The 17992-nt window shown below is 42.9% G+C and overlaps 2 protein-coding genes across 3 annotated transcripts in view; one reads left to right on the top strand and one right to left on the bottom strand.

Moving 5' to 3' along the window:
- Positions 1–7766: 7766 nt before the first annotated feature.
- Positions 7767–13960, top strand: NDUFAF3 (NADH:ubiquinone oxidoreductase complex assembly factor 3). Its single transcript, XM_060766486.2, has 5 exons — positions 7767–7881; positions 8477–8669; positions 9114–9180; positions 12108–12208; positions 13501–13960. Exons 1-5 carry the CDS (start codon positions 7802–7804, stop codon positions 13591–13593), a joined length of 534 nt encoding a protein of 177 aa, XP_060622469.2. The 5' UTR covers positions 7767–7801; the 3' UTR covers positions 13594–13960.
- A 1582-nt stretch (positions 13961–15542) lies between these two features.
- IMPDH2 (inosine monophosphate dehydrogenase 2) overlaps positions 15543–17992 on the bottom strand; it is a 38506-nt gene continuing 36056 nt past the window's right edge. For both annotated transcript variants that reach the window (XM_060766487.2, XM_060766488.2), the window contains 2 exons: positions 17711–17794; positions 15543–15831 (listed from right to left, as the gene is read on the bottom strand). In XM_060766487.2, coding sequence (XP_060622470.2) covers positions 15810–15831; positions 17711–17794 — 106 coding nt within the window. In that variant the 3' untranslated portion in view covers positions 15543–15809. The remainder of the gene's footprint in view (positions 15832–17710; positions 17795–17992) is intronic.

Genomic DNA, 17992 nt, shown 5'->3' with positions numbered 1-17992 from the left:
TTCCACCCCAAAGTAACTTCTCCTTTTCTCACCCTTGTTGCTGCTGCTGTTTCTTTCTGCCTTGCAGCCAGTTTCACTTTTGCTTAGACTCTGGCCAAAGCCTTTCCCTTCCCTGCCACTAGGTCCAAAAGTGTGGGCTTTTTGGCTCTGATGACAAGTTCACACAAGCTTCCTCAGCCTGTCACAACATCTCTGGGACTTTTAAAACATGTCTTGTGTCCGCTATATTTTAAATACTGGTCTGTGTATTTTAATATATGTAGAAAAAACATTTTAATATGTGTATTTATATAACATTATGTGTTTTTAGCTATGTTGCAACCCGCCTCAAGCGATGAGAGAGCAGGTAAGGAATAAAATAATAATAATAATAATTATTATTATTATTATTATTATTATTATTATTATTTAATACATAACAAGACTACTACACAGCAAACAAGATCACTATGCTGGCTGTTGTATTGGATTGTATCTCTCTCGAGCGATGAAAGAGCAGGAAAGAAATAAAATAATAATAATAATAATAATAATGTAATACATTACAAGACTAGTACACAGCAAACAAGATCACTATGCTGGCTGTTGTATTGGATCACACGTCGGACACTTCCCAAGTGTCTAGGAATGTATTGGTGAATAATGCATACAGAGCTGAGTAGGGTGGCTTTTTGCAGCTGACAGATGGTAATTTTGTCAGCGCAGACTGTTTTTAAGTGCAGGCCAAGGTCTTTAGGCATTGCACCCAGTGTCCCGATCACCACTGGGACCACCTTTACTGGTTTGTGCCAGAGTCTTTGCAGTTTGATCTTTAAATCCTCATATTGTGTCAGCTTTTCCAGTTGCTTCTCTTCAATCTGCTGTCGCCTGGGATTGCAACATTGACGATCCATACTTGGGTTTTTTCCCACGATCGTAAGGTCAGGAGTATAGTGCTCCGAAACTCTGTCAGTCTGAATTCAGAAGCCCCAGAATAGTTTGACGTTTTCATTTTCCGTAACCTTTTCAGGCTTGTGATCCCACCAATTCTTTGTCACAGGCAGATTATTATTATTATTATTATTTTAAACTCAACAAGATTAAAACACAGCAAACAAGATCACTATGCTGGCTCTTGTATTGGCTGTATTGAAGGAAGAAGGGTTAGGATCTTGCCCTTCCCAATAGGATCAGTAGGTGTGGACTCATATAATGCAGTTTGAACTACATTGAACCACATTATATACGTCTAGAGCAGACCTGGGCAAACTTCTGCCTTCCAGGTGTTGAAGAGGCTGAGGGGGGAAAGGAAAGGGCCGGAGGCTGTTAGAAATTGTGGGAGTTGAAGTCCAAAACACCTGGAGGGTAGAAGTTTGCTCAGGCCTGGTCTAGAACATGCTCCAGATTTAGGAACAAACTTGATGCCACTGTCCAAGGTACCAGCCCTATTTGTGAACAGGGTTCAACACCTTGGAGAGCAGATTCAAAAATCTGATTAAGATTCAGATTAAATTCAAGGCCACACCAGCATTGTAGTAGCTGCTGGGCCTACCTCACAGGGTGATTGTGAGGACAAAGTGGAGAGGAGCCTTGTACACCTCGTATAGGTGGGGTGTCAATGTATGTAATAATAGCAATAATTATTAATAAATATGCATTCTTGCTGAGGAATAAGCCTATTATGTTCTTCTGGATAGACATGCACAGGGTTCCACCAAAGTGGAGATAGTAATGAGCCTGGGGTGAATGCGTAGGACTAGGAATACATCTACACAATGGACTTAATACAGTTTGACACCACTTTAACTGCAATGGCTCAATGCTATGGAATCCCAGGAGCTGTAGTTTGGTACCAGCACTCTTTGGCAGAGAAGTTAAAGACCTTGAAAATCACCAGTGTCTATAGATCGATCCTAAGAAAAACTCTATGAAATTAATGAGATCACTGTATGCCAATCGGCAACTTGAAGGCACAGATATTGATTGCCTTTGCTTCTATCCAAATCCAAGCCTGGCCCTATTTAGGAACCAGTTTCTTATTCCTTTTCTGCATTTTGGTTGTCATATGATTCTCCTTTCAAGCAACAATTACATTATCCTAAAGCCCATATGCCTCATTTCAGACACCACAGCTGCAGAGATTCATGGTGGGTATCATAATAAAACAAAATTCCTCCCCCTGTATCTTGCTTTGGCAAAAATACACACCCCTCCAAGATGACTTCAATGCAAAACACCTCGAATACATTAATTGGGAGAAGGGGGATTTTGTTTAATTGCAGCCTCTAGATATTGGTAGAATAGGTTGAATGCATCTGAGAGGGAGGAGGCGGAGATAAGAGGCGCCAAAGTGACTTGAGTCCCCGCTTGTGGCAGATGGTTTCAGGGGGTGCCAATGGGAAAGCAGAAGGGCTGTGCCTGCTTCCCACCCTATTAAGGCAGAAAAGGGAACCCAAGACCCTCTGCAAGCAGCTTAACTGGGTCTGGTGTCAGCTATGGCTCTGATCCAGCAAGTGCAGGTGTGCAAAGGCTCCCCTTCCACCTGATGGGGCGGCTTCAGCAAGGGACAACCACGCTGGGAGATGTGGTAGATTGAATGCACGTACTCCTTCTCATACACAAATAAATCTCTGGGCGAGGAATTCTTGCCCAGAGATTTATTTGTGTAAGCACGAAAAGGGGCCCATTTCATACTCTGCAACATTCATTTCAAAATAGGGAGTCATAGGACCAAGCAACATCAAGCTGGCAAAAATAACGCAGTCCCCCCCTCCCCAACCAAAAAAAGTTTTCTAGGTGTCTTAGCTTTTAGGCCTGTTCCTGGCATTATTTGGGGCACTGATTCAGATGATGCTTCTAAAGTTAAAGTTAAAGGTAAAGTTAAAGGTTTTCCCCTGACATTAAGACCGGTCGTGTCCAACTCTGGGGATTGGTGCTCATCTCCATTTCTAAGCTGAAGAGCCAGCGTTATCCATAGACACTACCAAGGTCATGTAGCTGGCATGACTGCATAGAGCACCATTATCTTCCTGCCGGAGTGGTACCTATTGATCTACTCACATTTGCATGTTTTCGAACTGCTAGGTTGCCAGAAGCTGGGGCTAACAGCAGGAGCTTACCTCATTCCCCGGATTTGTTATTAAGGCAGTAATTTTTTGGGTTTTGTTACAAAAATGATCTATGATGCCTGAAAGCATTAGAGGAAAATCAGATTTTGGTTTCTGAATCTTTGAAACCATCTATTAGCACAACACATTTGTAGATGGTAATGTTGTACATCCAAGTGCAAAAGGGCAATGATCAACTCCTTCCAAAGTTAAGTGGGGGAACAGAAAGAGAAGGAAATATTCAAATACCAGTCATGTATAAAGCATATCAACAATATCAACCTGCTCCCAGATTCAAACCTGCGGCCCTTCGGCAAGTTCAGCAGCTCATCACTGTAACCCACTGCACCACCAGGGACTCCTCTCTCTAGCTTCATAGATAGACTTGATATCGAGGAAAGCAGACCCTCAAATTATGAAATGTAAAAAATTATGAAATATGAATTGCCTTTGGAATGTCCTCAATTTCCATAATCCCCTCACAATGAACTAGGAAATTGGGGGGGGGGGGTGTTACTCAATGAGTGTACATCAGAGCACCCCAGTCAATAGGTCGAAACAGCTTCACCTATCGAGATGTTCATCATCTCCAAGTATCCATTGTGTACATTGGACAACCCTATTGTGTTCACCGGAACTAGACTATTAAGCTCATCATGGACTCATTACCTGATATGACACCACATTCCTTTTGGATCGTGCCCCTCTCAAAGGCAGACCATTGAACGGATTGACATTTCAAACACTCCAATGAATTTTATTGAATTTCCCACCATATGAAGAGCCAACTAAAAATGATGTTTGATGGAGATCTGAGCCACTCAGGGTGTGGATCCTAGACAAATAGTTTTTCAACCAATCGGGAGCTGATGTGGGTTTCTTGAATAGCTGTCAAAATGAAATAAAAATTCTCTGCATTCACAATTGCGGTATGTCAGTTCTTTGAAGTGCTTTCTCCACTGACATCCTCTCTGGCCATTGAGAATAAACCTATGCTTTTGCCTTCTACTTATCCATGTCTGATTTGGCCTTCTGGGAAGCTAGACACGCCAGGCTTTCAAAACCATGATTTTAGCTGAGCTGAAGTCACTCAACAAGTGAACATATTTTTCTATTTATGTTTACAGAAGTGATGGAGGCACCTTTGCTAGAGATGTTTAGCAGGGTCTGGATGATCATTTCTGAAAACCTCAGGGATCCCTTCAGATTGTAAAACTCTTCAGTACTACAAGCAATAGGATGATAATTAGAAAGTGATTAAGGTTTCGAGAAAATGTCTCTTTTTAAAAATTATAATATTTATTTATTAATTAAAATAGACAACATTTGTAAATGTTTGTTACACGCAGTGCAATATTTTCCAGCTATTAATGTTTACCAACTGTTAGGATTTCTGGGAGTTGAAGGCAAAAAACATCTGGGGACCCCAGTTTGAGAACCAATGTGCATTTATGCAACCCCAGAGTTGCTGTTGTGTTGCAATTCCCATTTTCCCCAGTCCGCATGGCAAATAATCAGAAGTAAAGAGAGTTGTTGTTCAATAGTATCTGGGGAACCAAACTGGAGAAAACGAAAGAGGACCAACCACTATAGATAGACAGATAGACAGTTGGCCCTCTGTAACCACAGATTCACCATGGATTCAAAGACCCTTTGAAGGTCGTCATAAAGCCGATGTGGTCCTCAATAAAAATAAATTTGACACATGCTCTGGGTCCTTCAACTCAACCCTATGGGCAACAGAATATACCTGCATTGGAGAACCTAGATATTTCTAGAGACACCATATTACCCAAATGCATGGATAATCAAATCTACACAAGTTAAACCTGTAAATGTGGAGGGCAGACCGCAGTTTAATGACAACTATGGATTACTATTGATGCATCCCTGTACATGAAAGCAGCAATAGTCACCCAGTTCCTCCGGCAACATAGAGGTACAAAGCGGGTTCGAGTGTCAAACTCTGTGGACTTCACCAGCCTGATTTTGAGCTTGGCTTTGCCTCTTTGGACCGGGATCTGGAAGGTGACATCCTGGAAGGAAAAGGAGGCAAACCCATGCCGTCTTTCGAAGGTGGGGCTGCCCATCTGCCATGGGGAGGGCAGCGTCTCTTTCTCCACGTCTCAGTTTCTCCCCAGTTAATGAGCAGGTGCTGGTGGTGGTGGAAATACCCCAATGTCCCCATAGACTGGTGTTTTCCAGCCATTCTGGCTCAAATTTGCGGGAGGCAAAGGAAATGGGGAATACAGAGCAGGTGTCAAGGGGGAGGAAAGGTGCCAGGTATCAGAAAGGGAGGAGCGGGCATGAAACCCAAGTTGAGGGGCCTGTCTGGAGACCAGAATGCTACAGGAGATCCAATTTTGCCTGAGTTTTAGAAATGGGCCAAATATTATACCCTAGACCAGAACATAATGCCCCAGGAGAGCCAATTTTGCCTGAGTTTTAGAAATGGGCCCAGTATTATACCCCATACCATACCGTGCCATGAACTCTGTATTGATTTCATATTAATATTGAAATACAGGAATCTAAAGCAAATAAAGACAAACTTAATATAACATGCTGAATTATAAAATCAACTTTGTGAATGCAGTGTACAACTTTGGCAATTGAAATTGATTTTATTTTCATTTTTATTTACAATTTGTAAAGTGTTTTTTAAATTTTATTTGGTGGTTGCTTGAGAGTTCTATTTGCTTGAGTTCTGTTTAACTGAGAGTCTGTTGTTATTCTTTATTATTATTACTATTATTATTATTATTATTATTATCCTGTTTTGTTATTATTAGTATTATTTGATACCCAGCAAGTTTAGTCACACCAAACAAGATCACTCTGCTAGCTTTTGTATTCAATCACATGTCAGACACTTCCCAAGTGTCTAGGACTGTGTGATGTATTGGCGAATAATGCATGCAGAGCAGAGTAGGGTGGCCTTTTGCAGCTGACAGATGGTAATTTTGTCAGCACAGACTGATTTTAAGTGCAGGCCAAGGTCTTTAGGCACTGCACCCAGTGTGCCGATCACCACTGGGACCACCTTTACTGGTTTGTGCCAGAGTCTTTGCAGTTCGATCTTTAAATCCTCATATCATGTCAGCTTTTCCAGTTGCTTCTCGTCAATCCTGCTGTTGCCTGGGATTGCAAAATTGACAATCCATACTTGTTTTTTTCCTGTGATTGTGAGGTCAGGAGTATTATGCTCCAAAACCCTGTTAGTCTGAATTTGGAAGTCCAAGAGTAGTTTGATGTGTTCATTTTCAGTATTATTATCATTATTATTATTATTATTATTATCACAACAAGATTAGTACACAGTAAACAAGATCACTCTGCTGGCTATTGTATTGGATTGCACATCGGACACTTCCCAAGTGTCTAGGACTATCTGATGTATCAGTGAATAATGTGTGCAGATCCCAGCAGCTATTTATTTATTTATCGTGTCAGTGCAACCAGTCGATTATATTACATTTCTAACAGAACAAAGCAAAAAAAAAAAAAAAAAACCAAAAAAAAACCCCAGACAAAATACAAAAATTGTGAGTTTGGTAGTTGATTAAATGTCCTTTGACCAGTATCTGGCCACTTGGAGTGCTTCTGGTGTTGCTGCAAGAAGGTCCTCCATTGTGCAAGTGGCAGGGCTCAGGTTGCATTGCAGCAGGTGGTCAGTGGTTTGCTCTTCTCCACAATCGCATGTCGTGGATTCCACTTTGCAGCCCCATTTCTTAAGGTTGGCTCTGCATCTCGTGGTGCCAGAGCGCAGTCTGTTCAGCGCCTTCCAAGTCGCCCAGTCCTCTGTGTGCCCAGGGGGGAGTCTCTCATTTGGTATCAGCCATTGGTTGAGGTTCTGGGTTTGAGCCTGCCACTTTTGGACTCTCGCTTGCTGAGGTGTTCCGGCGAGTGTCTCTGTAAATCTTAGAAAACTATTTCTAGATTTAAGTTGTTGACAGCAGCTGATGAATGGTAATTTTGTCAGTGCCAATTGTGTTTAAGTGCAAGCCAAGGTCTTTTGGCACTGCACCCAGTGTACCTATCACCACTGGGACCACTTTTACTGGCATGTGCCAGAGTCTTTGCAATAATCATTATGATTATTATTATGTTTATTATCACGTTTAGATCTCTAACAAGGAGACTCAAAATGGCTCACAATTTTAAAAACAACAGAGTCTTGTTTTCTCCTTAACGGGTGTTCGCTGGTAAGAACATTGTGTTACAGGCAGAAGAAACTGGAAAAACAAAAGAGGAAGGATTACGCAACATTACTAGTACTACTATTCTACTGTGCTGTTTTCCTCTCTTAAAAGAGACTCAAAGCAACTCATACCATTAAGAAGAATGCAATTAAAAACCTACAACATACAAATATTAAATTAGAATTAAACCTAAAATTTCATGAACCTCAAAAGTGAGTAAAATGGGACTTTTTGTAACGCTTGGCTCTCCTGCAATGTTTAATACAGTTAAGTATCCCTTATTCAAAATGTTTTCTGGATTTAATATTTTTTCCCCAGCACAATATCTTGGGCTGTCTCTTAAATACAAATGTCTTGGGTGGTGCATTGTGCGCCTACAACCACTAGGGGGCTCCAAGAGCTCCAATAGTAAAGCCAGGCAGGTTCTTCCAATGAGGGCTGCAGTCGAAGTTCCTGACCACGTGACACTCCCCAGCAAAAGCTCCTCCCCTTCTGCCCTAGCTCCTCCCCTCCATGGCTGCGCTTAGAACGTTCGGCCCGGTTCTGGGCAGGAGACTCGTGGCTGTGACTCCAAAGCCTGTGTTCGCCCTTCTGTAAGTAGTAATAGTAGATCTATGGGCACAAACCACTGTACCCTAAAGGCAGTGAGTTCTGCCTGACCTTGGAAGCTAAGCAGGGTCGGCCCTGGTTTGAAATTGGATGGGAGACCGCCAAGGAAAACCAAATGTATTATTTGCACTGTAGAACAGTGGTTCTCAACCTGTGGGTCGCCAGAAATCCTAATTCTTGGAGTTGTTGGCCCAAACGCCTGGAGACCCACAGACTGTAGTTTGACCCCATTTTAAGTGCCATGGTTCAATGCTTTGGGATCCTGGGATCAGCAGTTTTTCAAGGTCTTTACCAAACTATAACTCTCAGGATTTCTTAGCATCGAGCCATTGCAGTACAGTGTAGACCAAGCATAGATAGGTAAGCTTCGACCCTTCCGGTGTTTTGGACTTTTTGCCACGCAGGAATCAATCAAAGCACTCCTGACAGATGGCCATCCAGCCTGTTTAAAAGCCTTCAAGGAAGGCGCTTCCACCACACTCCGAGGCAGAGAGTTCCACTGCTGAACAGTTCTTGAGGTCAGGAGGTTCTTTCTAATGCTTTGGTGGCATCTCCTTCCCTTTGCCTTGTCAATGGCAGGCAGCCCCAACGAGGCCACCGCCTCACTCCTTCCGACGATGAGCTCTACCAGAAGACGACCATCCGGCACCTGGAAAAGGAGTCCCCAGACATCATGTTCGTGGAAGGTTACACCAGCCGCGGCTTCACCATCAGCGGGAACAAGATAGTGGGGCCTTGTGCCGTCTTGCCCCGAGCCATCCTTCAGTGGAACGTGAGTAGGAAGAGCCAGAGAGATCAGGGGTGCGTCTACACCATATAATTAATGCAGTTTGACACCACTTTGCCATGGCTCAATGCTATTCAGAGATGTAGTTTGGTGAAGTAACAGCACTCTTTGGCAGAGAAGGCTAAAGACCTTGTAAAACTACAACTCCCAGGATTCCATAGCACTGAGCCATAGTGTAGATGTATCCTACGGCTGAAGGATCTGGTCTCTCAAGGGATGTGGTCATTGTAGTTTGTATTTATGTGGTGCAGTGGTGGGGCTGCATTCCCCGCTATGTTCTTGAACTATCATCTCTACTGGGTTGTTGTAGGTTTTTTGGGGCTATATGGCCATGTTCTAGAGGCATTTCTCCTGACGTTTCGCCTGCATCTATGGTAAGCATCCTCAGAGGTAGTGAGGTATCATCTCTACTTCTCTTTCCGTTTCCAGGTTGGAACACATGCAGACATCACTGCGGAGAGCCTGGCCCTCTTCCGCCTGCTGGAGCCCCGGCTAGGTATGTCGTAAGTGGACCGCCTGCACCAAAACAAAGCCTGTGCCTTGGGCTTTGGCAACATCAGAAATCTAATTTAGGCCCCTTCTACATGGCCCCATTTAATCCAATCCCAGATTACCTATTTATCTCAGATTATCTGGCAGTGGAGACTCATATAATCTACTTCAAAGCCAATAATCTGGGATATTTTTTTCTCGTGTCAGGAGTGACTTCGAATCATAGAATCAAAGAGTTGGAAGAGACCTCATGGGCCATCCAGTCCAACCCTCTGCCAAGAAGCAGGAATATTGCATTCAAATCACCCCCGACAGATGGCCATCCAGCCTCTGTTTAAAAGCTTCCAAAGAAGGAGCCTCCACCACACTCCGGAGAGTTCCATCACAGAGAGTTCCACCGCTGAACGGCTCTCACAGTCAGGAAGTTCTTCCTCATGTTCAGATGGAATCTCCTCTCTTGTAGTTTGAAGCCATTGCTCCGCGTCCTAGTCTCCAAGGAAGCAGAAAACAAGCTTGCTCCCTCCTCCCTGTGGCTTCCTCTCACATATTTATACATGGCTATCATATCTCCTCTCAGCCTTCTCTTCTTCAGGCTAAGCATGCCCAGCTCCTTAAGCTGCTCCTCATAGGGCTTGTTCTCCAGACCCTTGATCATTTTAGTTGCCCTCCTCTGGACACATTCCAGCTTGTCAATATCTCTCTTGAATTGTGGTGCCCAGAATTGGACACAATATTCCAGATGTGGTCTAACCAAAACGGAATAGAGGGGTAGCATTACTTCCTTAGATCTAGACACTATGCTAATATTGATGCAGGCCAAAATCCCATTGGCTTTTTTTGCCGCCACATCACATTGTTGGGTCATGTTTAACTTGTTGTCCACGAGGACTCCAAGATCTTGGAGAAACTGCAAGTCACTTTTGGTGTGAGAGAATTTGCCATCTGCAAGGACTTTGCCCAGGAAACGCCTGGATGTTTTTGTTGTTTTACCCTCCTGTGGGAGGTTTCCCTCATGTCCCCGCTTGGGGAGCTGGAGCTGACAGAGGGAGATCAACCTGCTCTCCCCAGATTTGAACTGCTGACCTATTGGTCAGCAATCCTGCCAGCACAAGCGTTTAACCCACTGAGCCACTGGGATCAACTGGAATGTATGGCAGCTTAGATCCAGTCTTAGAAAATAAAATATAAGGGCAGTGTTTCAGTTGCTAACAGTGAGGTCAATGGGGGACCACGGAGGTAGGAGAGAAATGGCTGCCTCTCAGACCTAGATTCCTGAATGTTATGGTGATGGTGATTATGATGATTACAATAATAATGGTAATTATTATTATTATTATTATTATTGTTTGTTACCCACCTCTCCTCATGGGACACAACACTTGTTGAATGTATTTTAGGTTGATGCAACTCATCATCCTAAAATATGTTCAACAAATGCATATATTAAGACACATTTCTGTAAAATACATCTATATAAATAAAAATGTAATGTTTGTTTGAGGGATTAACAGAACTCAAAAACCACTGGACGAATTGACACCAAATTTGGACACAAGACACCTATCAGGCCAATGTATGTCCTTCACTGAAAAAAAAATGATTTTGTCATTTGGGAGTTGTAGTTGCTGGGATTTATAGTTCATCTACAATCAAAGAACATTCTGAACTCCACCAATGATGGAATTGAACCAATCTTGAGACACAGAACTCCCATGATCAACAGAAAACACTACAAGAATTTGGTGGGCATTGACGTTGAGTTTGGGAGTTGTAGTTCACCTACATCCAGATATCACTGTGGACTCAAACAATGATGGATCTGGAGCAAACTCTACACGAATACTCAATATGCCCAAAAGTGAACACTGGTGGAGTTTGGAGAAAATAGAATCTTGACATTTGGCAGTTGTAGTTGCTGGGATTTATAGTTCACCTATAATCACAGAGCATTCTGAACCCCACCCATGACAGAATTGGGCCAAACCTTCCACGCAGAATATAAAAGTACATGCAATAAAGATTAAAATGCAATAGTAAAAAATGTGAATTAAAGAGTCATGGTTCAAAATCAGCTGTCGCAATTTAAGACACAACCGAAGACCTATCTCTTCCAGCCACAGGGTGAGGCGAGTATTATTATTATTATTACTATTACTACTAGCCATCCCCTGCCCCGTGTTGCTGTGGCCAGTCTGGTGATCTGGAAAATAAAGTAATGAGAAAGTGTTGGTTTCTAATATACGTGATTTCTTTCTGCTTGTGGGTAAACAGTATTTCTTGTTGTTTCTTTGTCAGTGTTAATGTAAATATTGTCTGGTTTGCCTACTCTGGAACAGGCAACATAGAATTGTCCTTCTTTAGGGGTCCCTTTCAAATCTATGATACTATATCTGTGTGTGTATGAATCATATATATCTATCTATATCTATGGCTGGATGGCTCTTTGTCAGGAGGGCTTTGATTACATTTTCTTGCCCCATTGAAAGAAGTTGGACTGGATGGTCTTAAGGTCAATGCCCACCAAACCCTTCTAGTGTATTCAGTTGGCCATGAGAGTCCTGTGTGCCAGTTCCATCATTGGTGGAGTTCAGAATGCTTTTTGATTTTAGATTAACTAAAAATCCCAGCAACTACAACTCCGAAATGACAAAATCAATTTTTTGAGTGATAGTCACTCCTTGGGTTAGTAGGTGTCTTGTGGCCAAATTTGGCAGCAATTAATCCAGTGGTTTTTGAATTATGTTAATCCCACAGACAAACATTACATTTTTATTTATATAGATGATGATGATGGTGATGATAATTTGACTGGGTAGGCCTGCTGGAAGAAAAGGGTTTTCAGTTGTACCTTGAATTCTGGCAGCTGATTTAGCTGTGGGATCTCCCTTGGGGAGAGTTTTCTAACCCACCCCCTGGCTTTGTCTGCCCTAGAAATCCTGGTGCTGGGAACGGGAGAAAAGGTGCAGAGGCTGGACCCTGCTGTTTTGAAATTAATGCGCCAATGTGGGATCGCTGTGGAAGTGCAAGATACGGTAAGCGACGGGGGAAAATCTCCTCCCTTGGTTGTTAGGGATTGGGTTTGTTAGGGGATTTCATAGGGTCACTCGAGCTTGTGTTTTCAATCTGTGGGGCAGTACAGGACACGAAGCCTGGAATCTCCCTTTCTTATCTAGCGTCTTGTTCCAAACACTTACTGTAAGTCTTTAATTGTAAAACTTATGTTTCCAACCTCAAGTGTGTGGGGTTTTTGTTTTTTTTTCAAAATCCCAATGCAACTAGATTGCTCACATGTTAGAGATACAGGACTACAGAAGCAGAGACACCAGCACCAGCAGACCTTGTGAAACTACAACTCCCATGATTCCATAGCCTTGAGTCATGGCAGTTATGCAGTGTAGATGCATCCTCATAGTTGCAAAGGCAGCGGAAGACTAGTGTATGGTGTGGGTGCATCTCCATTGCAGAATGAATAAAATTTGATATCACTTGTAACTTTCATGTTCCAATAATATGGAGTTGGTGTTTGTTGAGTTGATGTTTGGTGCAACACCAGTAACTGTCGAAGGCTTCCATGGCTGGAATCACTGGGTTGTTGTAGGTTTTTTGCGCTATATGGCCATTTTCTAGAAGCATTCTCTCCTGATGTTTCGCCTGCATCTATGGCGAAACATCAAGAGAGAAGGCTTCTAGAACATGGCCATATAGCCCGAAAAACCTATAACAACCCAGACACCAGTACTCTTTGGTACTGAAGGCTAAAGTCCTTGTGAAGCTGCCACTCCCGTGATTCCATAGCCATTGAGTCATGACAGTTCAAGTGGTATCAAACTACATTAGTTTTACAATATAGATTGATCGTCACAACAGGTTGGTTCAGCTGAACTTTGGGTTTTCTTCAAGTTTAAATAGACCAGGAGAAATACACGCATGTGCACTTTTATATTCACAGCCCAACAATTTTTCTTGTATGTTTTAGGCCTGTTCCTGGGATTATTTGGGGCCCAATTCAGAACACTGTCAGACCACATCAGCTCTAGTTTCTTAGAAATGGTTATCATTATTTTCTATGGTTATCACTATTTTCTAGTACATGGCCTATGTTCTGTGTCTCAAAAAGTAGAGCAGATAGGGGGAAATTGGTGCCATTTTTGGAATAAGCAGATCCAATATACCCAGAAACAGGTCTCACATTTGAATCACCAAAATATGTGTTGGCCAATGTTATTATTATTCACTTCCTTCACTTATTATTCACTTTCCACTCTACTTGGCACTTTTTTTTCTGTTGCCAAGAACCTAATACTTTTTCCCATTGCTCCCATAGCCCAATGCCTGCGCAACCTTCAATTTCCTGACCAGTGAGCGGCGTCTGGCAGCAGCTGGACTTATCCCTCCTCCTGCTACGACCGGTGCCTGAGGGAAAAGTGAAAGATGCAGAAAATCCCTGGCAGGTGACAGAGAGAGAAGCTCCATTGGCTTTCCTGCCAGATTCTTCTCTGCTTCGTGTGGTGGTCCCTTGCTTGGAAGCAAAGCAGGCCAAAGCATGTATTTTTGCTGTGTGTCATCACCGATAACAGAACTCAGAATAGCGGAGATTTGGAAGACCCTTGAAAAAAAAGTACACCCTAGCAATGTGTGTTATTTGCAATGTTTTAGAGCTGTTTGTACAAAGGGGGCAGATTCTTGCTTTTCAGAAGAGGCTGGTATTGTGTTTCGCTTTGTGGAAGGAGATTTGATCCAAACTTAATAAAAAGGCATTTTAAGCCACGTGGCTTATATCTTGACCCAGTCAGTCTCTTTCTCTCTGAGCTGTTTAAAGAACTGGTTATGTTGAGCACGTAGAAGAGAAAGTTGAGAGGAGACATGATCGCCATGTTAAAATATTTGAAGGGATGTCACAAGAGGAAACAGGCTTGTTTTCTGCTCCCCTGGAGACTAGGACTCAGAGCAATGGGTTCAAATTACAGGAAAGGAGATTCAAACTAAACATTAGAACTTCCTGACTGTAAGAGCCGTTCAGCAGTGGAACTCTTTGCCTCAGAGTATGGCGGAGGCACCCCCTGTGGAGGTTTTTAAACAGAGGCTGGAGAGCCATCTGTTGGGGGCTGGACTGAATGGCCCCTATGGTTTCTTCCAACTCTTTAATTTCCCTTATTTCCTGCTTTTTCTCCCCTAAAGATTCAAAACGGCTCTCTTCCCTTATCCTGCCAATGCTGAACATTCAGAATAATGTTGTGTGGAACCTTGAATGATTATTTTTCATGTCCTTCTCCCACACTTTCTTAAAGAAGCCTAAGGTGGAAAGGATCTTCCCCAAATAACAGAGGAAGCAATTTGTATGAAATGTGTCTGCGGACTTGAAGAGTGAATATGCCCCCCCCCCCGGGTGACGCAGCGGGTTAAACCTCTGAGCTGCTGAACTTGATGACTGAAAGGTTGGCAGTTTGAATCTGAGGAGCGGGGGTGAGCTTCTGCTGTTAGGCTCAGTTTCTGCCAACCTAGCAGTTCGAAAACATGTAAATATGAGTAGATTAATAAGTACTGCTTCTGTGGGAAAGTAACGAACGCTACATGCAGTCATGCCGGCCACGTGACCTTGGAGATGTTTACGGACAACACCGACTCTTTAGCTTAGAAATGGAGATGAGCACTAACCCCCAGAGTTGACTAGACTTAATGTCAGGGGAAACCTTTACTATGGATCTGAATCTGAATTTTTGACCCCCACAACCTGCATCTTAGAATGGGTTTCATGCTCATTTTAGGGCAGTTTCTCAAGTCACTCCTTACATGACAAAAAAAAAAATTAGGGCAAAGGAAGAGGCGCAAATGCTAGGCCCCAAAGGAGTCTGCCAAGCCAAGTTAGGCTCTTCCACATAGCCAAGGCAACCTAGAAAAGGAGGTTTAAATATTCTATTTCAGTGCAACCCTCCATCCCTTTCCCTTGGTATTTTAGAAGAGCTATGGACCTTTTTCAGGTGTTTATGAAGGGGACAGGGAACCAGAAGAAAGTCCCCTGTGTAAGCAGGGTTCTATTAATGCCTTTCTGGATTTTAATCTATTATTATCTATAATTGTATAAGTTTGGAGGGAAAGAGAGTCATGGAATGAAGATAGGGGATGCAGCAAGGAATATGAGGCACAAATATGAACTATATGAACTAGCTGTTAGGAATTGTGGGAGTTGAAGACCAAAACACCTGGAGGGCTGAAATTCGCCCACGCCTGCTGTAAAGTTTCCACCAACAGCTGTGAAAATACTCTCTTATTGTCCTTTGGAAGTTACGAAGAGAAATAAAAAAGTTGAATTTTTTACATTTATGAGCTGGAAGCGCATCAGGATACAGTTAGAAAAGTTGCACGCACTCTCTTGCACTTTGGTTTTATTGTAAAAAAATGAACGCTGACACACATACACACGCACAGACAGGCCCCCTCTCAAGAGCCTAATTCAGCCGAGAGCACTTCTTCCTCTGCATCCTCTTCAGCCTCGTGAAAGCAGCTGATGAGCCATGGGGAGCTCCAGGGAGCCCCTTCCTGCCGGGGAAATGGCACTTCTGTGAAGGGAGCAGTTCATGACGGGGCAGCACAGGCACTGCAGGGCGGCTGCAAAGGCAGAGCACGGGACCTTCATCAGAAAAGGCGCTTTTCATATCTGGAGAGGAAAGCCAAGAACAACGGAAGGTCACCAATATGATCTCGAGTGTCTGCAAGAAGGTTCAACTTCCCTCCCTGGAATGTGCTCTTAATGTCGATTTCTCGCTTGACTGCTAGCACTATCCTTGAAAAGGAAGACCAATCAGTTACAGAAGCTCCAAACGGTTTCTGTGAAGTATCTACTGTGGAATAACCCAACAGTCATGTCCCAACAGTCATGAGAAGTGCGGGGTACAAATGTTTGAAATAAATAAATATGTGCCTTCAATTTGCCTGTCAACTCATGGCGACCCCATACATTTCATAGGGTTTTCTTAGGCAGGGAATACGCAGAGGTAGTTCTGCCAGTTCCTTCCTCTGAAATACAGCCTACAGAAGCTGATTTTTCTTTGGCTGTTTCTCATCCAAGTATTAACCAGGACTGATCCTAAGATCCTTGGAAGTCCCAGAACAGACTCAGAAGTGGAGTGGGTAGATCAAAAGACAACCTGGCAAAATGGAACTACCTAAAATAATCCTCCGCCTTGTGCAACTGTGGAGCAGAACAAACAACTCAGCACCTGTATGCTTGTCCACAACGCCCTGCCTCATGCACAGAGGAAGAATTGTTTAGAGTTACAGACACTGTTGTGGTCACTGTTGCCTGGTTTTGGTCAAAAATTATTTAGCTGTTTGTGCTCCTTTCTATTTTTATCAGTTTTTATACTTATGTCTGCAATGCTTTTGCTGTGAAATAAATAAATAAATCCTAAGATTCCAAGATCAGACAGGATCCGGTACCTTTAGAGAAATTAGGCATATAACTGAAGGTAAATGGTTTGTGCCAATTATTTTTTAAAGTCTCTATCTCTATATCTCTACATAATAAAAGTGAAAATGTGTATGTGGCTGGGGTGCCCACTTCCACACACAGGCTCCTACTTCCACAACAGCTTTAACCCACAGCGCTGATTCCAGGTTGGTTCATCAGGTGCTCTGCTATGGCTGACTTCTCTGGTTGAATTAGTCTGCAGTATATTATTTGAGAACATAGAAATGCTGGACTACTCTAACAACCACCATGTCACACTACACAGAAAAGCCACTGAAATATAAAATCATGTGAACAGAAAGGAGGAAACCATGAAAATGAACAAAATCTGGCTACCAGTATTAAAAAACTCTAAAATCAGGGCAGTAAATAAAGAGCAACACTAAAAAAAAACCACGGGAATTCCAGACAGGAAACAATCAGGGCCAGCTAACACCTCCCATTAAAGGATTCCCCAGGTGGAAGCAGCCAGGCTTTGAAAATGCAAGGCCATTAAATGCTAATTAAGGTGGCCAATTGCAACACTCACATTTGCCTCAAACAGACAAGAGTTCTTTCTCCCACCCTGGACATTGCACAGATATATAAACCTCACTTGCCTAGTTTCCAACAGACCTCACAACCTCTGAGGATGTCTGCCACAGATGTGGGCAAAACGTTAGGAGAGAATGTTTCTGGAACATGGCCATACAGCCCAGAAAACTTATAGCAACCCTGTTTTTTTTTTCTGTTCTTCCAATTTCTGAGCAACTTTTGATGAACTCCCATTTCTGCTGCGAGAGGTTTACTGCTTGTGGATGGAAGTGAACGCAACCTAATCCTGCTTCAAAAAGTATTGAGAAAGACCAAAAATTAAAGTGATCCATTGGGCTGCTCTGTCTGGTTGTGTCTGAAGTCACCCAGCACATTAAAGAAACAAGTCTGCAGGATTCCTATTCATATTGGGCACGGGTTGGTTTTGGGCTGCAGCGTGCTTATAATGCCAGATATTTTTCATGCTATAAAAGTAAAACAATAAAGCAAACCAGAAGCAAAATATAGAGGGAGGGGGGGGGGGGGAACATACGAATGAAGGCCGTGAATTCCTCCTTCCACTTGGGCAGACATCGTCCTCTTTTCAAATTTCAGCTCTCCAGAATACATCATGGCCCTGAAGATAAGAGACATATATACACATTTGTAACATCATTGGACAAACACCACAGGCCAGATAGACTAGGCATGGGCAAACTTGGGCCCTCCAGGTGTTTTGACTTCAACTCCCACAATTCCTAACAGCTGGTAGGCTGTTAGGAATTGTGGGAGCTGAAGTCCAAAACACCTGGAGGGTCAAAGTTTACCCATACCT

This window comes from Anolis sagrei, chromosome 2, assembly GCF_037176765.1.
Source record: "Anolis sagrei isolate rAnoSag1 chromosome 2, rAnoSag1.mat, whole genome shotgun sequence".
NCBI classification, from domain to species: Eukaryota; Metazoa; Chordata; class Lepidosauria; order Squamata; family Dactyloidae; genus Anolis; species Anolis sagrei.
The sequence above is the reverse complement of the archived record's forward strand: the minus strand, read 5'-3'. Positions and strand labels throughout refer to the sequence as shown.

Excerpts from the sequence above, each read along its gene's own strand:
- NDUFAF3 (XM_060766486.2), top strand. The coding sequence starts at position 7,802 with ATGGCTGCGCTTAGAACGTTCGGCCCGGTTCTGGGCAGGAGACTCGTG. Across the intron at positions 9,181-12,107 it reads CCTGCTGGAGCCCCGGCTAG|AAATCCTGGTGCTGGGAACG; the intron begins GTATGTCGTAAG and ends TGTCTGCCCTAG. Across the intron at positions 12,209-13,500 it reads CTGTGGAAGTGCAAGATACG|CCCAATGCCTGCGCAACCTT; the intron begins GTAAGCGACGGG and ends TTGCTCCCATAG.